Consider the following 23,402-nt stretch of genomic DNA (forward strand, 5'->3'; position numbering starts at 1 on the left):
TATAATAAATATTATTTTAAGCTCAGAGAACATATGAATGTGTGTGTATATGTGTGTATGTACATGTGTACATATATTCATTAAGCTATAAAAATACTTTGTTCAGCCTAGGTGCGGTGGCTCAGACCAGTAATTCCAGCACTCTGGGAGGCTGAGGCAGGTGGACTGCCTGAGGTCACGAGTTTGAGACCAGCCTGAGGAAGAGCAAGACGCCCCTCTCTAAAAAAAAAAAAAAGCTGAGCATTGTAGTGGGTGCCTATAGTCCCAGCTAATTAGGGGGCTGAGGCGAGAGAATGGCTTGAGCCCAGGAGTTTGAGGTTGCTGTGAGCTGTGATGCCAGGGTATTCTATCGAGGTCACAGCTGTTTAGGCCAGACACAGTGGCTCACGCCTATAATCCCAGCACTCTGGGAGGCCAACGTGGGTGGATTGCTTGAGCACTGGAGTTTGAGATCAGCTGAGCAAGAGCAAGACCCCATCTCTAAAAATAGCCGGGCGTTGTGGTGCATGCTTATAATCCCAGCTACTGCAGAAGCTGAGGCAAGAGAACCGCTTGAGCCTAAGAGTTTGAGGTTGCTATAAGCTATGATGCCATAGCACTCTACCAAAGTGAGACTTTGTCTCAAATAAATAAATAAATAATACTTTGTTCATATATGTAGCTGCATAGAACCATCTAAATACAAAAAAACTACAATCTGAACCTATTACCTTCAAGATAGCTTCCTACTGAAAAACAGCACACAGTTTATGATTTTATACCATACAGTATACGTGCATATATGCATAAGAGAAACAAAGTCAACGTGTCAACAGTGGTTCTGTCCTCTGGGTGGTAGGATTAGATAGGATTTTCATTTCCTTCTTTTTGCTTATCTGTGTTTTCTTTCTTTTTTTTTCCCCAAAATTAGCATGGATTAGTTGTATATAAAATATTGGCTAACAATCTTTCGGTTCTTAGAACTTTATAAAAATGGACAAAATTTAACGTCCAACAACATACTTACATAGTATGGTTCCGCTTCCCTTTCAGTAATCTCATCCTGATACAGAGTGAAGCAAGTTGGAATTCGTCCAAACCACACATCTCGAAGCACATCTTTGTCATCTGTCATTCTTCCAGTGGTTAAGACAGTACATGCAGGCCAAATTCTTTTCAACCAAAGCCAAACTGAAAATAAAATAAAGAGCATTAGTCAGATCCTTATGACTGAATGAGCCTGCCACAAAACAAAAGATTATAGGAAAAAAATTAATCCATAAAGATTATTCACTTCAAAAAAACCGTGAGCAGCATTCTTTAAAATGAATGCAAAAAATCAGTACAACAAATTCTAAAAGCAGAGGTATTATATATTTAAAGAGATCATAGAATTAATTCAAAATTACATATGCAAGTAATGTTCACTACATATGTAAGTAATGAACCACAGTCAAAAATCAAACTATACTTGCATCATCTTTTCAAGCCGAGAAGAGTCTATTACTTATCAAGAGAGAACCCCTCACCTATTCCCTATGAACCCTGACTGCCCAACTCCAAAGGATCATTCTCACAATCACTATTGCCTCACCAAATATACTGAACCTCTCCTACTCCAAATAGTTCATTCTCTCTTCCTGTAAAAATACTATTTAAAAAAAAAACAGTAAAAAATCTTTTAAAACATTTAAAAATCATCTTTAAAAATCTTTGTATAAACCTATTCTCCATTCTAAATTTCATCCTATCCACAATTTGATCTCACCAATATTCCCTGTCTTCTTTATTATACTTCTTTTTATAAACCACCTAGCAAAAGTGGTTTCCTAAACATCTTACTCTGTGTCCTACCATTCCCCTGGCTGGTATGTTCTTCTCTTGCCTACTGAAATCTACCCACTCTGCAAAAGAAGCTCACAGTCCTCTGCCCCAGTGAAATACTAAATGCTTCCACTCTGAACTATTAGAATATTCCCTGAACCCCAAATATAGGACTAAATCTGCAAGCTGAAATATTCTGGGACAAAGCTTTTAACATCTGTAATATCCAAGTGTCTTCCAATGTTAATAGTCTATGATTAAATACCACTACATTACACGAGTAAATGCTGAAATAAATACTGTTGACAATACATGCTTAGAGTAACTCAATAGACAGCACCCAGATTCTAAGAGTCACTACACTTATCTAAATAATATTTCCCATCTTTCATAGGCAGCTAATTTATAATCATAATGTGTCCTGTCATAACATTCTAAATAACTATATGAATTTAGCCAAATTCAATTACCACTGAATTATTCAAGCTTGTTTCATGTCTTTTCTCTTCCACTGACCAAAGCCATGTACATAAAGACTGCCGTAAATTAGTTAGTCAAGGGAGAAAAAGCTGAATGTTTCCCGCCTCTTTCTGTTTATTTACCTGTAGATACAATGTCAGGTAAATATCTACTATGTAGATGCAATGTCATCTACAGGTAAACAAATGGAAAGAAGTGGGAAACATCTAGCCAAAGAAAAAGTACTAGGCAACAGTCAAATCAGGATAAGAACTCTGGTACTTAATCTGAGCCCAGTGCTCTTTCTTGTGTTTTAGCTTTTATTAATATATATACATAAAAGTGACTGTTTTAAGAAAAAGACACAACCATATAAACCTCACATAGTTCCACACTGATAGCCTTCAAATTCAAATGACAATTGACTTTCTGCACTTAGCAGAAAATCTCCAAGTTTACAAATCATTAACTTACAAAAAATTAACTCACTGAAAAACAGGAAAGACTTCATGACTTCCTGATTACATTAGTAGTTTGCTCTTTTAAAAATAAATTTACTGGCTGGGTGTGGTGGCTCACGCCTCTAATCCTAGCATTCTGGGAGGCCAAGGGGACTGGATTGCTTGAGCTCAGGAGTTCAAAACAGCCTAAGAGTGAGATCCCATCTCTACTAAAAATAGAAATATTAGCCAGGAGTTGTGGTGGGTGTCTGTAGTCTTAGCCACTTGGGAGGCTAAGGCAAAAGGATCACTTGAGCCCAGGAGGTTGAGGTTGCTGTGAGCTCTGACATCATGGCACTCTAGCCTGGGGCAACAGAGTGAGACTGTGTCTTAAAAAATTAATTTACTAGTGACAGGAATAAATAAAATCCATATTATGTATGACAAATAAATAAATCTAAAACTGAATCTGATATAAAATGGTAAGCAGTAGTTTTTGTGACCATCAACATCCAATCAATCAATAGCTACAACTGAGATTCCCACTTGCCCACGAAGAGAGAACAATTTGAGGCAAAGAGCTCTTCAAAGAAGAGACTTTAAGAAAATAAAATGTAATTACAAATTTAAAATTGAAAGGACATTACCAATATTGCCACAGTGGATGGTTTTCTCCTCAGAAGAAGCAGGGAATTCAAAATTAAGGTGTGTATGACCACGTAAGGAAAGGCATCCTGACTTCCTCTCCAAGCACTACCCTTCTCTCAAGAATGCCTCTGGCCAAAATAGCTGTTTGAGAAAGAGCAGTGAAAAGACTTTGTGCAGGCATACTTGTAAGAAATTGAGGCAGAATCCCATGTGGCCAGGTTGGTTGTGAGCCTAACATGATAAAGGCTTAGGCTGGAACAGCATTTACTGCGTTAAGGAATTAAGGTTGACTTTATAAGGCCAATAAAAAAGCCCTTGGGAAAACTGGCCAGATACCCATCAGTAACCTTTCCTGATCTGTGGTAAGTAACGAAGGTAGCTTGCTGACAGGTCCAGGAATGGAATATGCTCAGGGACCTCGAGAGAAGAAGAATTTACCCAATGCATACAGATATTTAACAGCACAGATGAAACTTGGGCACCTGAAAGGCTTTTGAGAAGTCCAGCCTGAAAATTCCTTATAATAGGTTCCAGCAAAAACGTCCTGACTTAAGGCCTACATGGGAGCAGAGGTTTACACACAAATTCCTGTATGCCCAAGAAGTTTCTTTATTTTTTTAATATCATCATATTTATTTCCCTACAGGTAATTTTTCTAAAGTTTCAACAATTTCTCCTCAAAAAGACAAAAATGTCTCAAAGTTTAGAACTGGATCACTTGGCCCTTTCTTTTCTTATCTCCTCCCAGTTCAGAATGCTTGCATCTCTTAACAGCCAGCATCCTCTTGGATCTGCAGTTAGGCTAAACACATTCCAGACTTAGCACAATCTTCTTTGTGGTTTTAGCCTTCCTCCGAAAAATTGGCTTTGTCTGACTGCCACAGCCACTCTGCTTTCGATCATAGCACTGCTTTCCTTGGGCATACAAGGAATCCTTGCCCTTCTTATACTGAGTCATTTTGTGAGGCTGATGCTTGCCACGCTTCTTACAGAAAGTTCTTCGGGTTTTAGGTACGTTGACCATCTCTATAGTAGAACTGTCTCTACGATGAAATCATGAAACTCAGCGTCCACAGCCCTCACTTCCCCCCACTGGCGCTCTCGCCTAAGAAGTTTCTTTATGCCTTATTTAAAGATTCGAAGTAACAGCCTCCAAACGGCAAGGCCAACAAGGGCAGGTATTCAATCTACCTTGTTCCTCCATAGCCTCAGGCATAATCAGATAAGAACAAAGAAGTAATGGCTAACATGTTCTCCATTAAGTTATGCTAAATTGGGTTATGTTGAAAGGGTTATGTCAAAAGGTGTATGTTGAGTGATTACCGGAAGGTAATTAGAGGTAGTCACATTTAAATGGATCAATGAGGTCATTGCTGTATTGTGCGCATGTACAAAATTCCCTATATAAACCAACCACAAATAAAGAAGCTTGCCATTTTGCCTAAGCGAGCAGATGGTCACCTTTATTTAAAACACAATTTCAATAAGCGTGCTTATTCTCCGCGACATCGCTTTTCTACAAGACCCATATGGCAACAAGATTCCAGGACACCATTAGAGCTGTGTTTATTAATAGACAGGGATCACCATAAACCAAAATATCAAGCATATGACCGTGGCTCCCTTCTCTTCCCTCTAGCCTGCCAGATGAGAACACTTGACCATCCTTTTTCTGTGGCATTCTCTTTTGCTTCTCCCTTCCATGTGTTAAGAGTAAAACCATACTTGGGTGGCGCCCGTAGCTCAGTGGGTAGGGTGCCCGTTACATACGCGGAGGCTGGCAGGTTTGAACCCAGTCCAGGCCAGCTAAAATAACAATCACAACTGCAACAAAAAAAATACCTGGGCATTGTGACAGGCACCTGTAGTACCAGCTACTTGGGAGGCTGAGGCAAGAGAATTGTTTAAGCCCAAGAGTTGGAGGTTGCTGTGAGCTGTGACACCACAGCACTCTACCCAGGACAACATCATGACACTCTGTCTCAAAAAAAAAAAAAAAAAATAGTAAAAACATACAGTCAATGCTCTCTTTTTTGTTGTTTCTGAGAGTCTCTCCCCACAAGTGATACAAATATAGACTTAAGGGGAAGAGAGAACACATAAAGTCTTTAAACTACAAGCTTTGCTTCTGAAGTCTTATGTTCCTAAACAACCCCCTCTATAAGTGGGCAAGAGATTTGAACAAAACTTCCCCAAGGATGACAAACGAATGACCAACAAACACATGAAAAAATGCTCATCATCTTTAATCATCAGGGAAATGCAAATCAAAACCATTCTAAGATATCATCTAACTCCAGAAAGATTGCCCACATCATAAAGCCCCAAAACACCAGATGCTGGCATGGATGTGGAGAGAAGGGAACACTTCTATACTGCTGGTGAGACTGCAAACTAATATAACCTTTTTGGAGAGAAGTACGGAGAATCTTCTAAGACAGGGGTCCTCACACTTTTTAAACAAGGGGCCAGTTCACTGTCTCTCAGACCATTGGAGGGCCGGACTGCAGGCCCCGGGACAAGTTGGCTGCTAAGCAGGACAGGCAGCAGCGGCAAAAACACCCAGCAGGCTGGATAAATGTCCTAGGCGGGCTGATGTAGCCTGCAGGCTGTAGTTTGAGGACACCTGCTCTAAGATCTAAAAGTAGACCTTCCCTTTGATCCTGCAATCTCATTACTAGATATCTACCCAAAAGAACAAAAATCATTTTACCACAAAGACATTTGCATCAGAATGTTTATTGCAGCTCAATTCATAATTGCCAAGTCATGGAAGCTATCTAGTTGCCCATCAACCCATGATCAACAAACTGTGGTATATGTATACCATGGAATACTATTCAGTCATTAAAAATGATGCAGACTTTATAGCTTTTACATTTACCTGAATAGAATTGAAATGCACTATTCTTAGTAAAGTATTACAAGAATGGAAAAATAAATATCCAATATACTCCACACTGATTTGAAACCAATATATAAGCAATTATATGCTCATATGAACAATAAAACACAAATATAATCTAATACAGGGGTAGAGGATCATGGGGGCAGAGGGGACAACTAGAAGAAGGAGGGAGGGCATGAGGTGAGACCACAGCTAACATGCACATAAGTGAGGGTGTATAACATGACCAGAACTTTACCTTGGAAGAACAATGTAACCCAAAAATTTGTACCCTTATGTTAATTTGAAATTAAAAAATAAATAGTCTTGTGTTCCAGCAAAAGTTCTACCGAAGGATTTTAGATATAAAAACGAAGGAAAGATAAAATGGTACCTCATTTCCCATATATCACTGTTTCTTACATATATATTTCTTATATGACTTCAAGGGAAGAGCTGACAAGAGCTGAAAAATAAAATAAAACCCTAAGCCCCCTATATGACTGGATGGACCTCCCACCCCATTGGCCAAAGAGACCCCAGAAAACCCTAAAGCTGAATTGCTGGCCAAGAGAAGGGAATTCAGACAAGCCTTCATTTCCCTTCCCTTTTTGGAGATTTCCTTTGTAAGGAAGAGATTAATGTACCAAAGGCTATACAAGGCAAAGCTTAAACCACCCCTGCAGGCCACCAATTTACTCAACAGATAGCTTGAGTATCTGTAAATGTCCTAAATGTCCAGTGGAACTGGTCTCTGATTAACAGACATCTTAACATTCTAAACCTTTAGACAAAGCTTTATTAGGTAGGTAGTTTTGTTAGTTAAGACTGGGAAGGAGACCAAGGAGACCATCTTGGTACCTCCCACCTTAATTTTGTCCCAAGTGATTGCTCACACCTGGAGAGGAGGGAGCACTCTACCAATTAGAACTTAGGATACCAACTAAAAAAAGATGCAAAAGACTCTCTAGCCTACCAATAGGTACTTACTGGTGACCTAGAACAGCCTTACAACTAATTATCATGTGGTCAAACTCCCACTAGGGTCTCTCAGAGCAGCTCATGTGAGGTCTGCATGTACAGTAAGACTCTGGTTCCAAGGTGACCTCTGAACCATGAGGTAGGCCCAACCCAGGTGGTATAAAAGAGAACCACTAGCCATGACCCTTTGGCCTCGTTGCCTTTTCTTTATTGAAACAGTGGGGCCCATTCATTCTGTGAGCCTATACCTTGCTCTTACTCTGTAAACTTTGTTTCATGCTTGCCTTACTTTGGAGAGTCTGGTCAGTTTTTAACCAAGAACACTCCAACAACCAAGGACGCAGGCAGCTACCTGAAACATCAACATTTTAGGACACAGGCAGCTATCTTGAAATCCAACATTTTAGATTTCCAAGAAGCAGCTGGTACTCCTCAAAGTTGTGCACAAAATCCAAAAACTGCACTTTCCACAGAGCATAAAGTCACTAGGCCAGGGCCTACCTTGCTGTACAAGCTGCTAATAGTTAATTAATAAAACTTCTCTTCCTGCTAAAATTTTACTCACTTTTTTCAATTATTTCAGCACCTACCTGGAGCCACTACCAGACTGTTGCTCTAACAGCTTCATTTCTTTAACCAGTAACAAATCAAAGAATCTTTAAACTCATCTATAACCTATAAACTTCCCCACCTTTAAGACGTCCCCTTTTCTGGCCAAACCAATGTATGACCTCCACATACTGAGTTAGGATCCTACTGTCTTAATGTAATTCCTATCTCCATGAATGTATAAAACCAAACTGTAATCCAGCTACTGGGCACACATTTCCTCAAGACATCTTCAGGCCAGCCATACACATCTGGCTCAGAATAAACTTCTTTCAATTATTTTACAGAGATTGTTTCCCCCCCACCATTAACAAAGCCAAGGTAGCTAATGGTACAAAACAAACAGACTCTGAAACAGATTTATGAAAACTGCAAATGATGCTACTTTGCTCCCTCAAAATATCCAGACCTAAATTTATAGAACATTAAAATGTTAATCTTTCAATGTTAATAAATGTTTACCTCTAGTGGTTTATGTAAGAAAGCACATCTCTAGGAAATATACTTAACTTTAAACATGTGTAAGCAAAATTGGTAATAAATGGATAAAATTAAAGGATGTACATTTTCAATAATCCTTTTTTAAAGAGGCAGGAAAACAAAATTTAACTCTCGAGAGGCACTATTAGTATAGAGGTTAAAAATGTAAAATGTGGAGCCAGACTACAGGAATCTAAAACCTACCTTCTCCACTTACTATGTGACCTCAAATAAGTCAATTAAATTCTCTATATCTCAGATTTTTCATCTGTAAAATGGGAAAAAGAATTAAAAGAATGAATACATGTAAAGCACTTAAAAAGTGGTGATCATATAATATGTACTACAAAGGTTATCTATCATTATAATTTATAGAACCAACAAAACATGTTTCAAAAATCACTGAAAAGAACGAGGAATAATCAAAAGCATTATATAACATTCTATAACATACAATTCCTGTTTATAGTAGTTAGAAGAATACAGGAAAACAATAGATAGAAATTTTCCATTGAGCACTGCCAGTAACATTTAATAGAGTCAAATATTTATTCATCTGATATGCCTAGCTCTGTGGCAGGTGCTGGGGAATAAAAAATAATGAAAATAATAATAAATTTTAAAAAATCTCAATCATTGCCTAGAGGTATAATAATCTCCAAATCTACTAAACATACTCTGTACTTTCATGTCCTTTTCATGCCTTCACTCACGCTGGTAGTTCCCTAACCCCAAAGCAACCTTCTCCACCTCATCTTCAAACTTCAACATCTTTTAGGATACAGCTAAAAATAACCTTCTATGTATGATCAGCCAGAATCCTCCTTTTTCCTCTACTACAGCACTTATAATTTATAATAATGACAGTTACTTGCACGTCTCCTCTAGTACACCGTAATGCATTCTCTGGGGGAAAGGATATTTCATTCATCTTTTCATCTGACACTTGGAACAGTGTCTGGAATATAGCAGATGCTCAAAAAATGTTTACTAAATTTGAATTTGTTGGAAAAACAGTACACGAATACAAATTCACAGAACCAAACAGAATCCTGCCTGGAAAATGAGGTGACCAGGACAGATTAAATAATAATAATTAGATAACAGATTATATATATCAAGTAACTTCAGGAACATTACATATTTTATATTACCTCATACTTCATACACTCAAGCCTATTCCCATTTTTCAAATGATAAATTTGAGATGAAGATGTTAAGATGATTTTTCTAAAACCTTATAGCTAATAAATGGCAGAGCCAAAATGAGAAGCCACATTCTTAACCAGAATGTAGGTAAGATTCTTTGAATCATACTATACTGATTGTCAATATCCTTCCATCTCCAAAACTTCCTTATGTCCACGGTATAATTGTTACTTTGTGAGAACTTTCAAAAAGGGGTACAGAGTGGGAATTAAATGTTAATATATTCTACATTGTTCAAAGAAGAATTTTAGAAGATGTGGAACTTAAAGAAAGGATAAATATGGACAGACAAATATTCTGATTAGGCAAAATAGCATCAATAAATGCAGGAAGAGGGCAGGAGTAACAAATGTACCCACCTTTTAGGAAATTTGGTAGTAGTAATGAAAAAGCTGATGTCACAATATGTTTAAATATAACATGTGAGCCTAGGCTTACATCACTAAGCCTCAATTTCTTTACCTATGAATATAACGGATAATACCCAAGTCACAAGGTTGTTCTGAGGAAAAAAATCTATAAAGTGTTTGATACAGTAATGGATGCATAAGTGCATTAAGTGCTAAGAAAGGCATGCAATTATTATTTCTTTAATGTCAATCTGTAAATGTAAAATGAGACAGGATCATGAAACATGCCAAATAGAAGACTATGGCTCTCAATTTCATAAACCAGGCCCAGAGAGCCTATAAAGTTTTATAATAGTGAAACAAAAACAATTTCCTGGTAGCAGTACACTGAAAGAGAGCCTCAAATCAGAGAAGCTACCAGGAAGTTAATTTCAGAAACGAAGGCATACAGTAAAGAGCACCTGACCTATAGAGTCAGTGAACTGGTGAGAGACAGATGAGATTTCCAAGGAAAAATGAATAGAAATTGGTAAAAAATGATTGAGGGATAAAGAATAATGACAAGGTAGATTTAAACACTGACAACAGGCAATACAGCAAGGTAGTTAAGGGGCTTTGAAATCAGACTCAGCTGGGTTTAAACCCTGACTTCCACCTGTTAGTTATGTATATATAAACAACAAACCCATCCTCTCTGAACCTCCTATCTGTGAAATGAAGACAATTCTAACTTTCACAGGGCTGTTAGGGGTTTTATAGATAAATGGTGTATACATTTAATATACAGCTTCACCATGTTTCCACAGTCCCTCTGCTTGAACACTCTTTCCTTCCTCTTCTGGCCAACTATTTAATTCTCTCTTGGTCACTCTTAATCTTTAAAGATTCAGCTTATCAGCAGCTCCTTGGGAAGCTTTCCCCTAAGCCAGCGGTTCTCAGCCTGTGGGTTCCGACCCCTTTGGGGTCGAATGACCCTTTCACAGGGGTCACCTAAGACCACTGGAAAACACATATTTCCGATGGTCTTAGGAACTGAGACACCACTCCTCTATCCGAAAATAATTTTATGGTTGGGGAGTCCCCACATAAAAGGTTACGGCCCCAACATAAAGGGTTACGGCATTATGAAGGTTGAAAACCACTGCCCTAAGCAGTCTCCAGTCTAATTATTCCTTTAATAAATAACACTTACTACCAGTATCACAGTTTTCTTTTTATCTTATCTGCCTCTTGTCCCTCCCAACATTGAACTGAGAGTTCCTTGACTGCAGATATTGAGTCACATTTATCTTCTCATTCCCAGTATTACCATAATTAGCACATAGTAAGCTATGGAATTTTTGTTAAATGATGGAGAAAATATATAAACCCAGCTACTTCAGAAATTTTCCACCTAAACTCTCTGCCATATCAATAGTCATGCCTTTAAATTCAGCAAATTTTGTTATTTTAGAAAGAATGTCCCTCTCCATCACCATCATCCATCTAATTCGAAGGCAATGGTTTAAATCCATAAAAATCCTAATCCATGATGCAATCTACTGGAAGTAAAATTCCTGAGTGCAGGGGCTATTCTAGACTGTTCTTTTTCTTGCATTTAATTCAGGGCCTAGGGCAGAGTAGATGCCTAACCAACAACAACTGTTAACCAATCAGTCATTCAGCAAATGGCACAGTATATTTCACACTACATATCAAGAAGACTAACCTACTACCTGAAGGTATCTTTGTTGACAAAAATCCTCAACCACCTAGAAATATCAAATACTTACTAAATGTGTCTAAAATTAATAATCTATACTGGCTGGTCTCCTTTTAAATTAATGAACACAAACCTCAAAACTGGGCCCCAAGTACTGCCTCGTGTTCCTACATTTCCCTAGCCCATTTATTCTTCCACTTTCCCACATCACTATTCCATATCTCTCCTCCCTCAAAGTTTCATGCCTCCTTTCATCCTCTCAGCTAAAGATCTTGCTTTCTATTTCCTTCTACCCTGTTACTATGGATCAGTGATTCCCAACAGGTTTTCCTGAACAGCACCAGCCAGGGGGGATGAATGGAGCATTCTGTACTAATTTTGTAAGAGGTCTGTCCCTCTAAACGTTGAAATGCCCCAGGTCTCAGTCCTTGAACCACTCCCTTGGAGATCTCTCTCCAGGTTTTAAATACCATTTATACATTTACAACTCCCACTTTCTTATCTTCAGTCCAGTCTTCTCGTCGGAACTGGTTTCCTATATACCACTACATATTGACATTTAACATGTGCAAAACCAAAAATGACTTCAGATATTACCTCCTCCTGTTACATTACTCTGTGGTCTTTCCCATTTCACGAAGCAATAGTTCTGTTCTTTAGTTGCTGAGGCCATAAACCTTGGAGTCATCCTGACTGACTCTTCTTCCACCTAACTGCTCTGGCTTCAAAACAAGTCTAGAATCTAGTCATTTCACATCATCTCCACTATTAAACCCTAATCCAAGTCACTTTGACTTTTAACCTAAATAAATGCAATGGCCTACTAAAGCTCTCATTATTTCTGCCCCTGCTGCACAGTCAACATAGCAATCAGACAGATCCTTTAAAATGTAAGTTAGATATATTTACTCCATACCTCACTCAAAGCAAATCCCATCTCAAAAAACTAAAGTTCTTACTAAGTCCTAGAAATCCCTACATCACCTGGACCCATTCCCACCTAAGTATCTATTACTCCTCTCCCTTGCTCATTCTTTGCCAGCCAAACTAGATGGTATGCCCTTGCCTTGGAGCCTCTGTGGTAGTTCTAATGGGTCTTTCCACACGGCACCCCTCTTTATTATCTTTGGGTCTCTGCTCAAATACCAACTTTTCTATGGCCATCACTGGCATCTCCTACCCACACCTCGAGCATTCCTCATTCTCCTTCATTGCTTTACTGTTTTCTCTCTAGAACTTTTCACCACCTGACATACACAATCAGCTCTCCATAACCATGAATTCTGCATCTTTGAATTCAACCAACCAGGGATGGTGTGAACTTTGAAAGAGTCAATCCTTCAAGATGGATCCTGAGTGGCTAACTGGCCTAAATTCAAAATGGAGCCAAGTGGCCCTTGGCTGACCAGAGGTCACACATGCACTCTTCACTCCCAGAAGAAAACAAAACTTTGGGACTCTCATAACTTGTCTGTTCCTGCGCCCCAGAGCTCATAGAAAGTCCCATTTAATCACCTAGACCTACAATCACTCTTAACATCAACCAATCAGAACTAACCACATTTGCATCCCTCATTTATATAGTGAACCAGAGTGGGAACCTAGGCAGGAACTTTTTCTATAATGGGTGACCCCTCCCTGTGTTCTCCTGGGAGCACATCTCCCTGGTTTGCAAACTGCTCTCAGAAATAAAGTCTCTCTTAATGTGATGCTTCTTTTTCAACTGTTAACAATGGAAAATACTTGGGGAGGAGGGAATCTGCACTAAACATGTACAGACTTTTCCCCTTGTCATTATTCGCTAAACAATACAATATGACAACTGTTTACACTGTATTAGGTAGTTGAAACAATCTAGTGATAAGTTAAAGTATACAGGAAGATGTGTGGAGGTTATATGCAAATAGTACCCCTTTTTATATCAGGGAGTTGAGTATTTGAGGATTATGATCCTAGGGAGGTCCCAGAATCTCTCCTCCAGGACATCAAGGTTCAGGGATGAAAGTACTTTAATTTTTGTATTAATGTCTTCTCTCCCAAACGCAAGATGAACTTCATGATGGTAGAGATTTTTATTGTTCTGTTCACTGTTCATTCTTTTGTATACTATTTGTCCAGTGCCTAGAAATTAATGAAATGAACCCACCCTTGAAGTGTGTGCATTATTCTGAAATACTTTATCTATAGTCTCATTCTGTTCATTTCTCCCAATTTTAAGTAGCATATCTTTAAAGATCAAAGCACATGTTTAACTATAGCGTAAAATTCCTCTCAAGTACTACCCTCAGCCCAACTTTCTTATTTTCAAATGGCCATTGGCTGACTAGTTATTCAACCAAAACCAAAAATTCAACCAAAAACTGCCTCTATGGAATTTACAAATAGTTCAGTTCAGAGCCAAATACTCTCTCAAGGTCTCAGAGATTTAACAAATGAATTCTTGGAAGGCCTTGGATGTTCAGCCGCTGTCTGGTATGTCTCTAGGTTCTGATTACTGAAAACATGCTGGATCACTTCACGCCCCAGAAAAATCTAAAACCTATCCTGTTTCCTAGGTTCCTCAAGTTCACGTAGGATTTGAAAATAATCCAAAGTATAGCTAAAGTATGTGAAAGTGTTTTGCCAACAGAACATGACATTGTTAGCATTAAATATTATTATTAACATGACAAGGAATGCCAGAAGAAGATAAATTGGAGGAAATACCCACCGACTTCGGATAGAATCGAACTGCCCTGTATAACAATTGCGGCTTAAATAACTGTTCCACGAAAAACGCAAGTCCTGAACTGAACTCTAGAGTCTGCGATTCGACTCTATGTTTTCCTATCTTAGTAAAGAACAGACATTCCCCGAGAGAGCCCGCACAGGCCACACCCTCCAGCCGACCTGAGGACTCAAGGGGAGGCGTTTCGCCAACCCCACCTCACCCACCTCTGCCCGGAGGAACCACCTTCACCGCCGTCGCAACCCAGCGGGCGCTGCTCTAGCCAGCTACTCACCCTCCTTCTTACCACACCTACCCGGCCCCTCCCCAACCCTCCGCCTCCAGGCATTTCCTCACACTGGGACACACACACACACACACACCCTACCCGAAGCGCCAGCACCCCCTCCGGCTTCCGCACCAGTGGAGACGCTCAGATGCCCGGCTCCGGCGGAGCTGTGGGGCGGCGGTGCAGCCTGCCTGCCTGACACACTGTCCTGCGGAGGCGCGGGAGCAGGACTCCGAAGAGCCCGCGCAGCCGCAGAAAGCACCGGCGCGGAGGTCGGAGTCGAGCCCTCCTGCACTTCCGCCCTCCGGTATGCAGCGAATGTAACCTGCAACGCCGCGGAGCCCTGGAAGCCCACCACAGGTCCAGTCACCCTCGGCGCCCGGAGATGACGTCACGAGACCCCACGTGGCCTGAACTCCGCCCTCCCAGTTTGGCCCAACCCTGCGAGGAGGCCGGAGCATCTCTTGAGCATGCGCCGACGGAGCGGAGCGGTGGATGTGGGGGCCGGACCCCAACGAGGTCACAGGGGAGTCTCTCTTCAAGGCGTACTGATTGGGGCTTGGAGAGGTTAATGTAACCGTTGTATAAGAACAGAGAGTTTTAAAAATACTGAAATACTGCCTCCCTAGAGCTTGATCCCAGCAACCCCCTCTTCCTGGTATCACATAACAGTATTAATAAAACATTAGTTTCCCAAGTGCTTTTACATTAATTTTCTCATTTGATCCTCTTCTCGACTTTGTTGGAACTATGGCAGACATCAATAGCCTTATTTAACAGAACACTACTATATATGAATTCATCTCTTTATCTTGCTGCTTGTGAAAATAATTAGTAAACTTACTCCTAAAGAATGTTTGAACTGGGTCATCTAAGCATTTAATGTTTTTCTCTTAATAATACATGCCCTGATGCCATATATCCTAAGTACTGCTGAGACTCAAAGCAGGTTCCTGATAATTGAGAAGATAAGAAAAACTCTAGTAATCGCCACAGGATTCTTTTTAAAATAAAAATCTTTTTGGAAGTTGACTAGTACACTGATTTTCAAATGATGAATTTCAATCCATGAGTTTGAAATCAAGTTAGAAGATCATGACAAGCATCTTTTAAAGTGAAATAAAATAGAAAATATCAGCATATTTCACACATATAAAGGGTGTCAACTTTAAAATCGCATGACATACAAATCTGGAAAAGCTTTATTTCTTCTAAATGGGTATAGCCTGTAAGGTTGCTGTTGTATCAGGCTAAAGAGGGGAGCTTCTGGTAGGCAGAAGGAGGAAGGAGTGGGGACAAGGATTTATGCTAAATGGATTGGCATAGTGTAATATTCAACATATTACAGGAGGACCTATATTGATGAAGGTGGTCCTGCTGCATACATGAACAACATGCATGTAACATACAACCTGTTTTCAATTGGGGGTGGAGACTTAACATTTAAATGTAATACAATTAGGTCTTATACATCAAAGTTCCTTTCAGGACACAGTGGAACTCAAGTATGAAGGCTGTGTGAAAGTGGCCAGACCCAGTCTCTGGTTAGTCATCTTACCAGGAGAAAAGTTACCAGTCTCAAGTCCAATCAAAATTTGTAATTAAGGTTTCTGTAATGGGTGGCAGGGAGTTACAGTCTGGTGGTGAGCTGCATATTGTTTTAATATTGCTCATCCCAAGACCAAGGCCAGTGCCTGCTTAGCTGCTAGAGAAAAAGAAAAATCTTACAGCAGTTAAAACCTTTTTTTTTTTTTTTTTTGCAGTGTTTTTGACCATGGCCAGGTTTGAACCTGGCATCTCCAGTATATGGGGCCAGCGCCCTACTCCTTTGAGCCACAGGCACCACCCAAAACCTTGTTTATTTTTAATGGTAGGGATGTATGACTTAACACATGTCTGGCATGACCTTAGGTCCTATTTATAATTTGGTGTCTTATTTCCAGCGTCTGTTCTGTCAGTCTTATGATATCTATTTTACCATCATGCTAATGAGAAATGTCTGACCTCCTATCCCATCATGGCCAAGAACTCAGTTTTTTAGGTTTCTCTAGGGTCCCTTTGGCCTAGAGGAGTTGTGTTCAGAGGCTTAGGATTTTATTTTTAGTTTACATGGATAAATATTGGTTCCTGAAATTTTTGTTTCAGTATGTATGTGGAGTACACCAGATAAAAATGAGAAATACACTTCTTAGTAAGGTAGCAGTCAGAAAAATTCAAATGCCCCAACACCTTATTTACCCAGAAATCACAACTACAGTCTCACCAGCAAACAGCCATTAGCCTCCCTAAGAAAGCTTCCGGGGTTAAGATGCATCATCTTCCCAGTGGTTCACAAAAATAGTATATATAATTAACATTAAAATGTATCCAAAAAGATAAAATGGATTGAGGGATGGATAGATGAGTAAATGAATGGTTAACCAAGTACAGTAAACTGTAATGGTAGAATCTATGTGGTGAGTTCACCATAAATAGGCATTCACTAAAAAATTCTTTCAACTTTCATGTATGTTGAAAATTTATCCAGTAAAATGTTGAGGGGTGGGAAGCTATGTATGAGGAAGAACCATAGCAGCTAAAACTTCCTGAAACTGTTCTCCTTTGACCCTGTTTTCTTCCTATTACCCCTTGTCCCTCCCTTTTCCTCCTCCATGTACAATCTAAAAAAGAAATATCTAACTCCTCTTCTAAAAGATAGCATTTCTCATATGAAAAGACAATTTTGTACCCTATAACCCACTCAGGCATAAACAGTTTCAGTTCTAGCAGCCTTTCCTCATACCCCATACCTTGCCTCCGGACATAGTCATGGATAGATGGTTATCAGTGTTCCTATTAAATAGCTAGTGTACTCTTTCCCATCGGATGGTTATTCTCCTTGAGCAAAATTTGGAAATAAAAAGGATTCCATGTTCTCTGTCCTTTCTATTTGTCAACAGACTGCCTTCTCTCTCAGTCAATGATACTGCATCTTTTAAAATTTTTTCCTTTGAAGATAACTTTCAAAAAATTCTTTTTGGTTGGCCTTACCATTTTCCCCTAAGCCTCCATTCATTTTGGGTAATACTCAGGCAGCCAATTGACTTGTGTGAATTTGTTTATAAAGTCTTGATTTCAAGAAAAGTCAAATACACAAGTCCTCCAAACTTCTGATTTCAAAGCAGAGATTCCAGAGAAGTCTTTGTTAATACTATGAGCTCTTCTTTCCTTCTCACTATAATAGTTCACAGTTATAAAATCTGACTTTTGTTTTTGTATGCCTCACAGCTTGTAAAATTCAAACCAGTCGAATCATAACTTTCTTTACTCTAAACTAATTTAAATCTCCTTTCCTATAAGCTAATATCTCTCTTCGAACCCCCATGAACTCTTACATGACATTACTTCCTGACCCAAGGTCCTATCTGCTCTCTTTTATCTCCGTTCTGCTGATTTCAGAGGATGAGTTAAGTCAAATTTAATTCTTTTATTTCAGCTCTAGCTCCTCTGACCATGCTCCACCCAATTATTCTGTCTCTTAGATTTTCTTCGCTACCCTTTCTTAGATTTTCTTCACTACCCTTCATTCTTCCTTCAGCCTGGTGTTCTCCTATCGCACTAAAATCCCTCCTTTAACCTTCACCACTTCTGACCTAAATGTTTAGGATAGTTTCCTACCTGGGTCTCCCTGACTACAGTCTTGGTTCACTTGTCCCTAGCACCATCTATTTTTCATTTTATTTCAACCATTGTACATTCTCTAAGATCCACTCCATATCACTCTTCTAATTCATGCTTTTTAGTGATTTTTTTCTGGGCCAACTTCAGATTTTTAACAAGGCCTGTTATGATTGATTTCTTCTTTCCTTCTAGCCTCCTGTCCCTGTACTTCAAATTCCAATAGTTTCAAATATCTTGTAGCTCTTCTGTGACCTAAGGCCACACCGTGTGGCCACACCTGCATTGTACCCTTACCTATAGACTTCCCTTAGGTCTTAAAGATCACAAAATTTACTGTAGACATCAGATTTGGGGTAATTGTGACTGCAGGCACAAATAGCAAGATGCTGCCACACATTGACTATAGAACAAGATGTATCCTGCAAAATGCCCCAGTCTTCACTGGAGCCTTTAGGGCTTTTGACAGGTGTATGAACTTGATCCTCTGTGATTGTGATGAGTTCAGAAAGATCAAGCGAAAGAATGTGAAGCAGCCAAGAAAAAAAAAAGTGAAGAAAAGTGGGTTTTGGGTCCAGTGTTGTTGCATGGAAAGAAATTGATATCCATGACTGTGGAGGTCTTACCCCTCCCCAAACATACTGGCATTGCTTGGGTATCACTTGCTGGAGCTGCAGGAGGCCTTGGAGTTGGTAGGGAAGCTGGCAGAGGAGCTTGTATCCTGATTCCACAGGCTCCTGCTGAATTAGCAGTCCTGGTCCAAGAAGTTAGGGAACCATCCCAGCAGGTAATGACCCCATAGGGGAAAGGCACTGGAGTGCCACTGTCAATATGGAGTACCCCCATGCAGTACCCACCAGGATGGAGGGCCCCACTCCCACTTGTAGACAGAGGTATTAATGACTCCCAGGGGCCCACTAATCGGGCTTCCCCCAGCTCACATGCCCCCTCCAGGAATGAGACCCCCTCCATGAGAAATTAGAGGTCCACCCATCCCAGGAATGCATCCTCCAAGCTCCTAGGACACTGTTGATCCATCTCAGTTACTTTTTCCCCCCTGAAATGTGTCTTGTGAAATTGTGTAGTGTCTGTGGGCTTTTTGTCCTCTTTCTGCATTAATAATAGCTAATAATAAATGCACAGAGCAACTTTAGAAAGGATAATAAATATTAAAAGTAAAATCTAATTCATGAAATTAGCAAAATTTTAAAATGTGGATTGACTAAGCATTTTAGAGGTTCCTGCCACTCTTGCAGGAACAAAGCATAGGAATCTGTGAAGCCTGAAGCTTCACTTCTCAGTTTTCTTATGTCTTCTATTAGAATTCTATGGGACTATGGAATTTAGTTTTATCAATATGCTACATCTGCCTTGAGTAAATCTTTTTAAAATTAAATCATAGCTGTGTACATTAATGCAGTCATGGGATACAATGTGCTGGTTTTATACACAATTTGAAATATTTTCATCAAACTGGTTAACATAGCCTTCATGGCATTTTCTTAGTTATTGTGTTAAGACACTTATATTCTACATTTAGTACGTTTCACATGTACCCTTATAGGATGCACCATAGGTGTGGTCCCACCAATCACCCTCTCTCCACCCATTCTCTCCCCTCCCCTCCCCTCTCCTTCCCTCCCTCTTCCCTTTCCCCCTTCTTCTTGGGCTATAATTGAGTGATAGCTTTCATAAGAAAGCTATAAATTAGTTGCATAGTAGGGCTGAGTACATTGGATACTTTTTCTTCCATTCTTGAGATACTTTGCTAAGAAGAATATGTTCTAGCTCCATCCATGTAAACATGAAAGAGGTAAAGTCTCCATCTTTCTTAGTTAATCTTTTCTGCAAGGAGACAAGGAGAGCACCTGAAAAGGCAGAGAACTGGAGTTTCACCAAATACATCAACAGAGCAAGTTGTATTAACCATTTTGTTTAATAAATATCTCTATGTGCATCAGAATTTGATCTAAGACTGATTTTCATTCAAACCTCATAAGCATATGATTGAGAAGTCATTAACCCTCACCTACCTTGACATCTTTTGTGGCTACAATTTATCTATGAAAAAGCACACAAGAGTTATACATACTCAGCCTTTGTCAGTTAGCAAGAGTGATAGATAAAAACTCTTTGGCCCTTCAAATGTTTTTAAAACAAAAAAATACATATTTTATATTCTTTCCATTTCCACAGGTATCAAAATGAATTTTTTTAATGGTAACATTTCACGCACACACACAAAAGGTTTCTGGCTTAACCACAAATCTAACAACCCTGAGTTCACATGGCAACCATGAACTAGAGCAGAGTGGCAAGTGCCCTCTTTCTATTGCGCATGCCCCTCCAATTTGCACTGTATTCTATCATTTATTTTGGTTACCTATCAGAACACGAGAGGCATAAAAGCTCAGCACACACGTGTGGCATTTTGTATCTCTAAAGCACCGCCTCCCTCAGTTCTCTGCACGTAGATGTCAATGTTGGTGAATGAAAGATCAAAAGAACCAGCCAGATAGTGTTTCATTTGCTAATTTGACATACATTTGATCGTGATTATGATCATTTTTGTGATTGATTCTGAGATTACTTTTAAACAAGTATAAGAATACACACTTGGGGAAAGTATCATTTTACAGTATTTTCTCCTACAAGGTAAGAAAACATTCAGAGAATCCAAACATTATTTTGAGAATTTTAATGCTCAGCAATCATAAGAATCCTATTTGTGTCTGCTGAACTGGCACTCTAAACTCAGTCCAGGAGCGGGACAGAGAGAAAGCTCTTTTCAGCTTTCATCATGATTCCTTAACTTGATTATGTCAAGTCTTCATTCAGTCATTGAGGCATTTCTTGAGCTAACATTACTATGTGCTTGCTAATGTGAAAATAGCTCTTAAGCGATGGTGACAGCATCTCCAAATTTATATACACATGTGAAGACAGTCAGACTTCATTTTATTGCACTTTACCTCACTGGGCTTCACAGATGTGTTTTTTAAGAATTGAAGGTTGTGGCAGCTCTACACCCAGCAAGTCTGTTGGCACCAACAATCTCTGAGTCATATTTTGGTAATTCTCTCAATATTTCACCCTTTTATCATTATTATTATTATTGTATCTGTTATGGTAATGTGTGAGCACTGGTCATTGATGTCACTACTGGATTTGTTTGGGGGATGCCACAGCCATGCTTACATGAGACTGCAGGTTTAATTACATGAACAAATGTTGTGTGCATTCTGATTGCTGTACCGTACAGCCATTCCCCCATCTCCCTCTCTCTCCTCAGGGCTTCTTATGGCACAAAAATATTGAAATATGAGGTCAATGGCCTGTAAGTATTCCAGTGAAAGAGTCACGCTTCTCGCTTTAAATCACAAAGCTAGAAATGACTAACCTTAATGAAGAAGGCATGTCAAAAGCTGAGACAAGTGGCTAGCTGGGCTTCTTGTGCCGAATGGTTAGCCACGTTGTGAATGCAAAGGGAAAGTTCTTGAAAAAAATGAAAAGTGCTACTCCAGTGAATGAACGAATGATAACAAAGCAAATCAGCCATATTGCTGATATGGAGAGTCTGGATAGAAGATTAAACAAGCCACAGCATTCCCTTAAACTAAAGCCTAATCCAGAGAAAGACCCTAAGTGCCTTGAATTCTGTGAAGACTGAGAAGGATGAGGGAGCTGCAGAAGAAAAGTGTGGCGCTAGCAGGAGCAGGTGCATGTGATATAAGGAAAGAAGCTGCCTCCTAACATACAAGTGCAAGGTAAAGGAGCAATTGCTGGTGGAGAAATTGCATCAAGTTATCCAGAAGATCAGCGATAAAGGTGGCAGCATATTTTCAATACAGATGCAACAGCTTCTATTGGACAAAGATGCCATCCATCCAGGACTTTCATAGCTAGAGAGAATTCAGTGCCTGGTATCAAAGCTTCGAAAAACAGTCTGACTCTTCATGTTAGGGGCTAATGAAGCCAGTAATTTTAAGTGGCAGCTAATGTCGTTTGCCATTTCGAAAATCCTAGAGCCCTTAAAAATTATGCTAAATCTACTCTGCCTATGTTCTATAGATGGAACAACATAGCCTAGATGATAGCACACCTGTTTATATTATGGTTTACTGAATAGTTTAAGCCTGCTATTGAAACCTACTGCTCAGAAAAAAAGAAGACTCCTTTCAAAAGATTATTGCTTGTTGATAACACTCCTGGTCACCTAAGAGCTCTGACAGAGATACAGAAGGACGTAAAGCAGACTGTCTTCATGCCTGCTAACACAACATCCATTTTGTAGCCTGTGGATCTAAGAAGTAGTTTTGACTTTCAAGTCTTATATTTAAGAAGTACATTTCACAAGGCTATGGCTGCCATAGTCAGTGATTCTGCTGATGGATCTGGGTTTAAGTCAATTGAAAACCTCTGAAAAGGATTCACCATTCAAGATGCCATTAAGAATATTTGATTCATACAAGGATGGCAAATATCATTAACTGGAGTTTAGAAGAAGTTGGTTTTCAACCTCACAGATGATTTTGAGGGGTTCAAGACTTCAATAGAGGAAGTCCCTGCAGCTATTGTGGGAAATAGTGAAAGAACTAGAATTGGATGTGGAGCCTGATGATCTAACTGGATTGCTGCAATCTCATGATAAAACTTTGATGGATGTGGAGTTGTCTCTTATGGAGCAAAGAAAGTTGGTTTCTTAAAAGGGAATCTAATCCTGATGAAAAAGTTGTAAACATTATTGAAATGACAATAAAAGATTTAGAATATTTCATAAACTTAGTTGACAAAACAGCAGTAGATGCTGAGAGGATTGACTCCAATTTTGAAAGAAATTCTCTTGCAGGTAAAATGCTATCAAACAGCATTTCCTGCTACAGAGAAATCTTTCTTGAAAGGAAGAGCCAACCAATGTAGCAAACTTCATTGTCTTGTTTTAAGAAATTGCCACAGATACCCCAGACTTCAGTAACCACCACCATAATCAGCAGCCATCAACCTCAAGGCAAGACCTTTCACCAGGGAAAAGGTTACAACTCACCAAAGGTTGACGTGATCATTTGCATTTTTAGCAATAAAGTATTTTCAGTTAAGATATGTACTATAGGCTCTCTGGTCCTCCCATTCATCAGACAGCTACATCTTCTCATGCAGTGCCAGCCGCATCCCCGAGGCACC

At 39.4% G+C, this 23,402-nt stretch overlaps 1 protein-coding gene and 1 pseudogene across 2 annotated transcripts in view; both read right to left on the minus strand.

The window, feature by feature from the left end:
* The window catches only part of ATG5 (autophagy related 5), a 145,249-nt gene extending 130,283 nt beyond the window's left edge, over nucleotides 1-14,966 (minus strand). For both annotated transcript variants that reach the window (XM_012806290.2, XM_023513072.1), the window contains exons 1-2: nucleotides 14,664-14,966; nucleotides 1,007-1,170 (exon numbers count right to left, since the gene is read on the minus strand). In XM_012806290.2, coding sequence (XP_012661744.1) covers nucleotides 1,007-1,114 — 108 coding nt within the window. In that variant the 5' untranslated portion in view covers nucleotides 1,115-1,170; nucleotides 14,664-14,966. The remainder of the gene's footprint in view (nucleotides 1-1,006; nucleotides 1,171-14,663) is intronic.
* LOC100944554 lies at nucleotides 4,054-4,398 on the minus strand (annotated as a pseudogene).
* Nucleotides 14,967-23,402: the final 8,436 nt, after the last annotated feature.

Source organism: Otolemur garnettii, unplaced genomic scaffold, assembly GCF_000181295.1.
Source record: "Otolemur garnettii isolate 467f Iridium unplaced genomic scaffold, OtoGar3 scaffold00002, whole genome shotgun sequence".
NCBI classification, from domain to species: domain Eukaryota; kingdom Metazoa; phylum Chordata; class Mammalia; order Primates; family Galagidae; genus Otolemur; species Otolemur garnettii.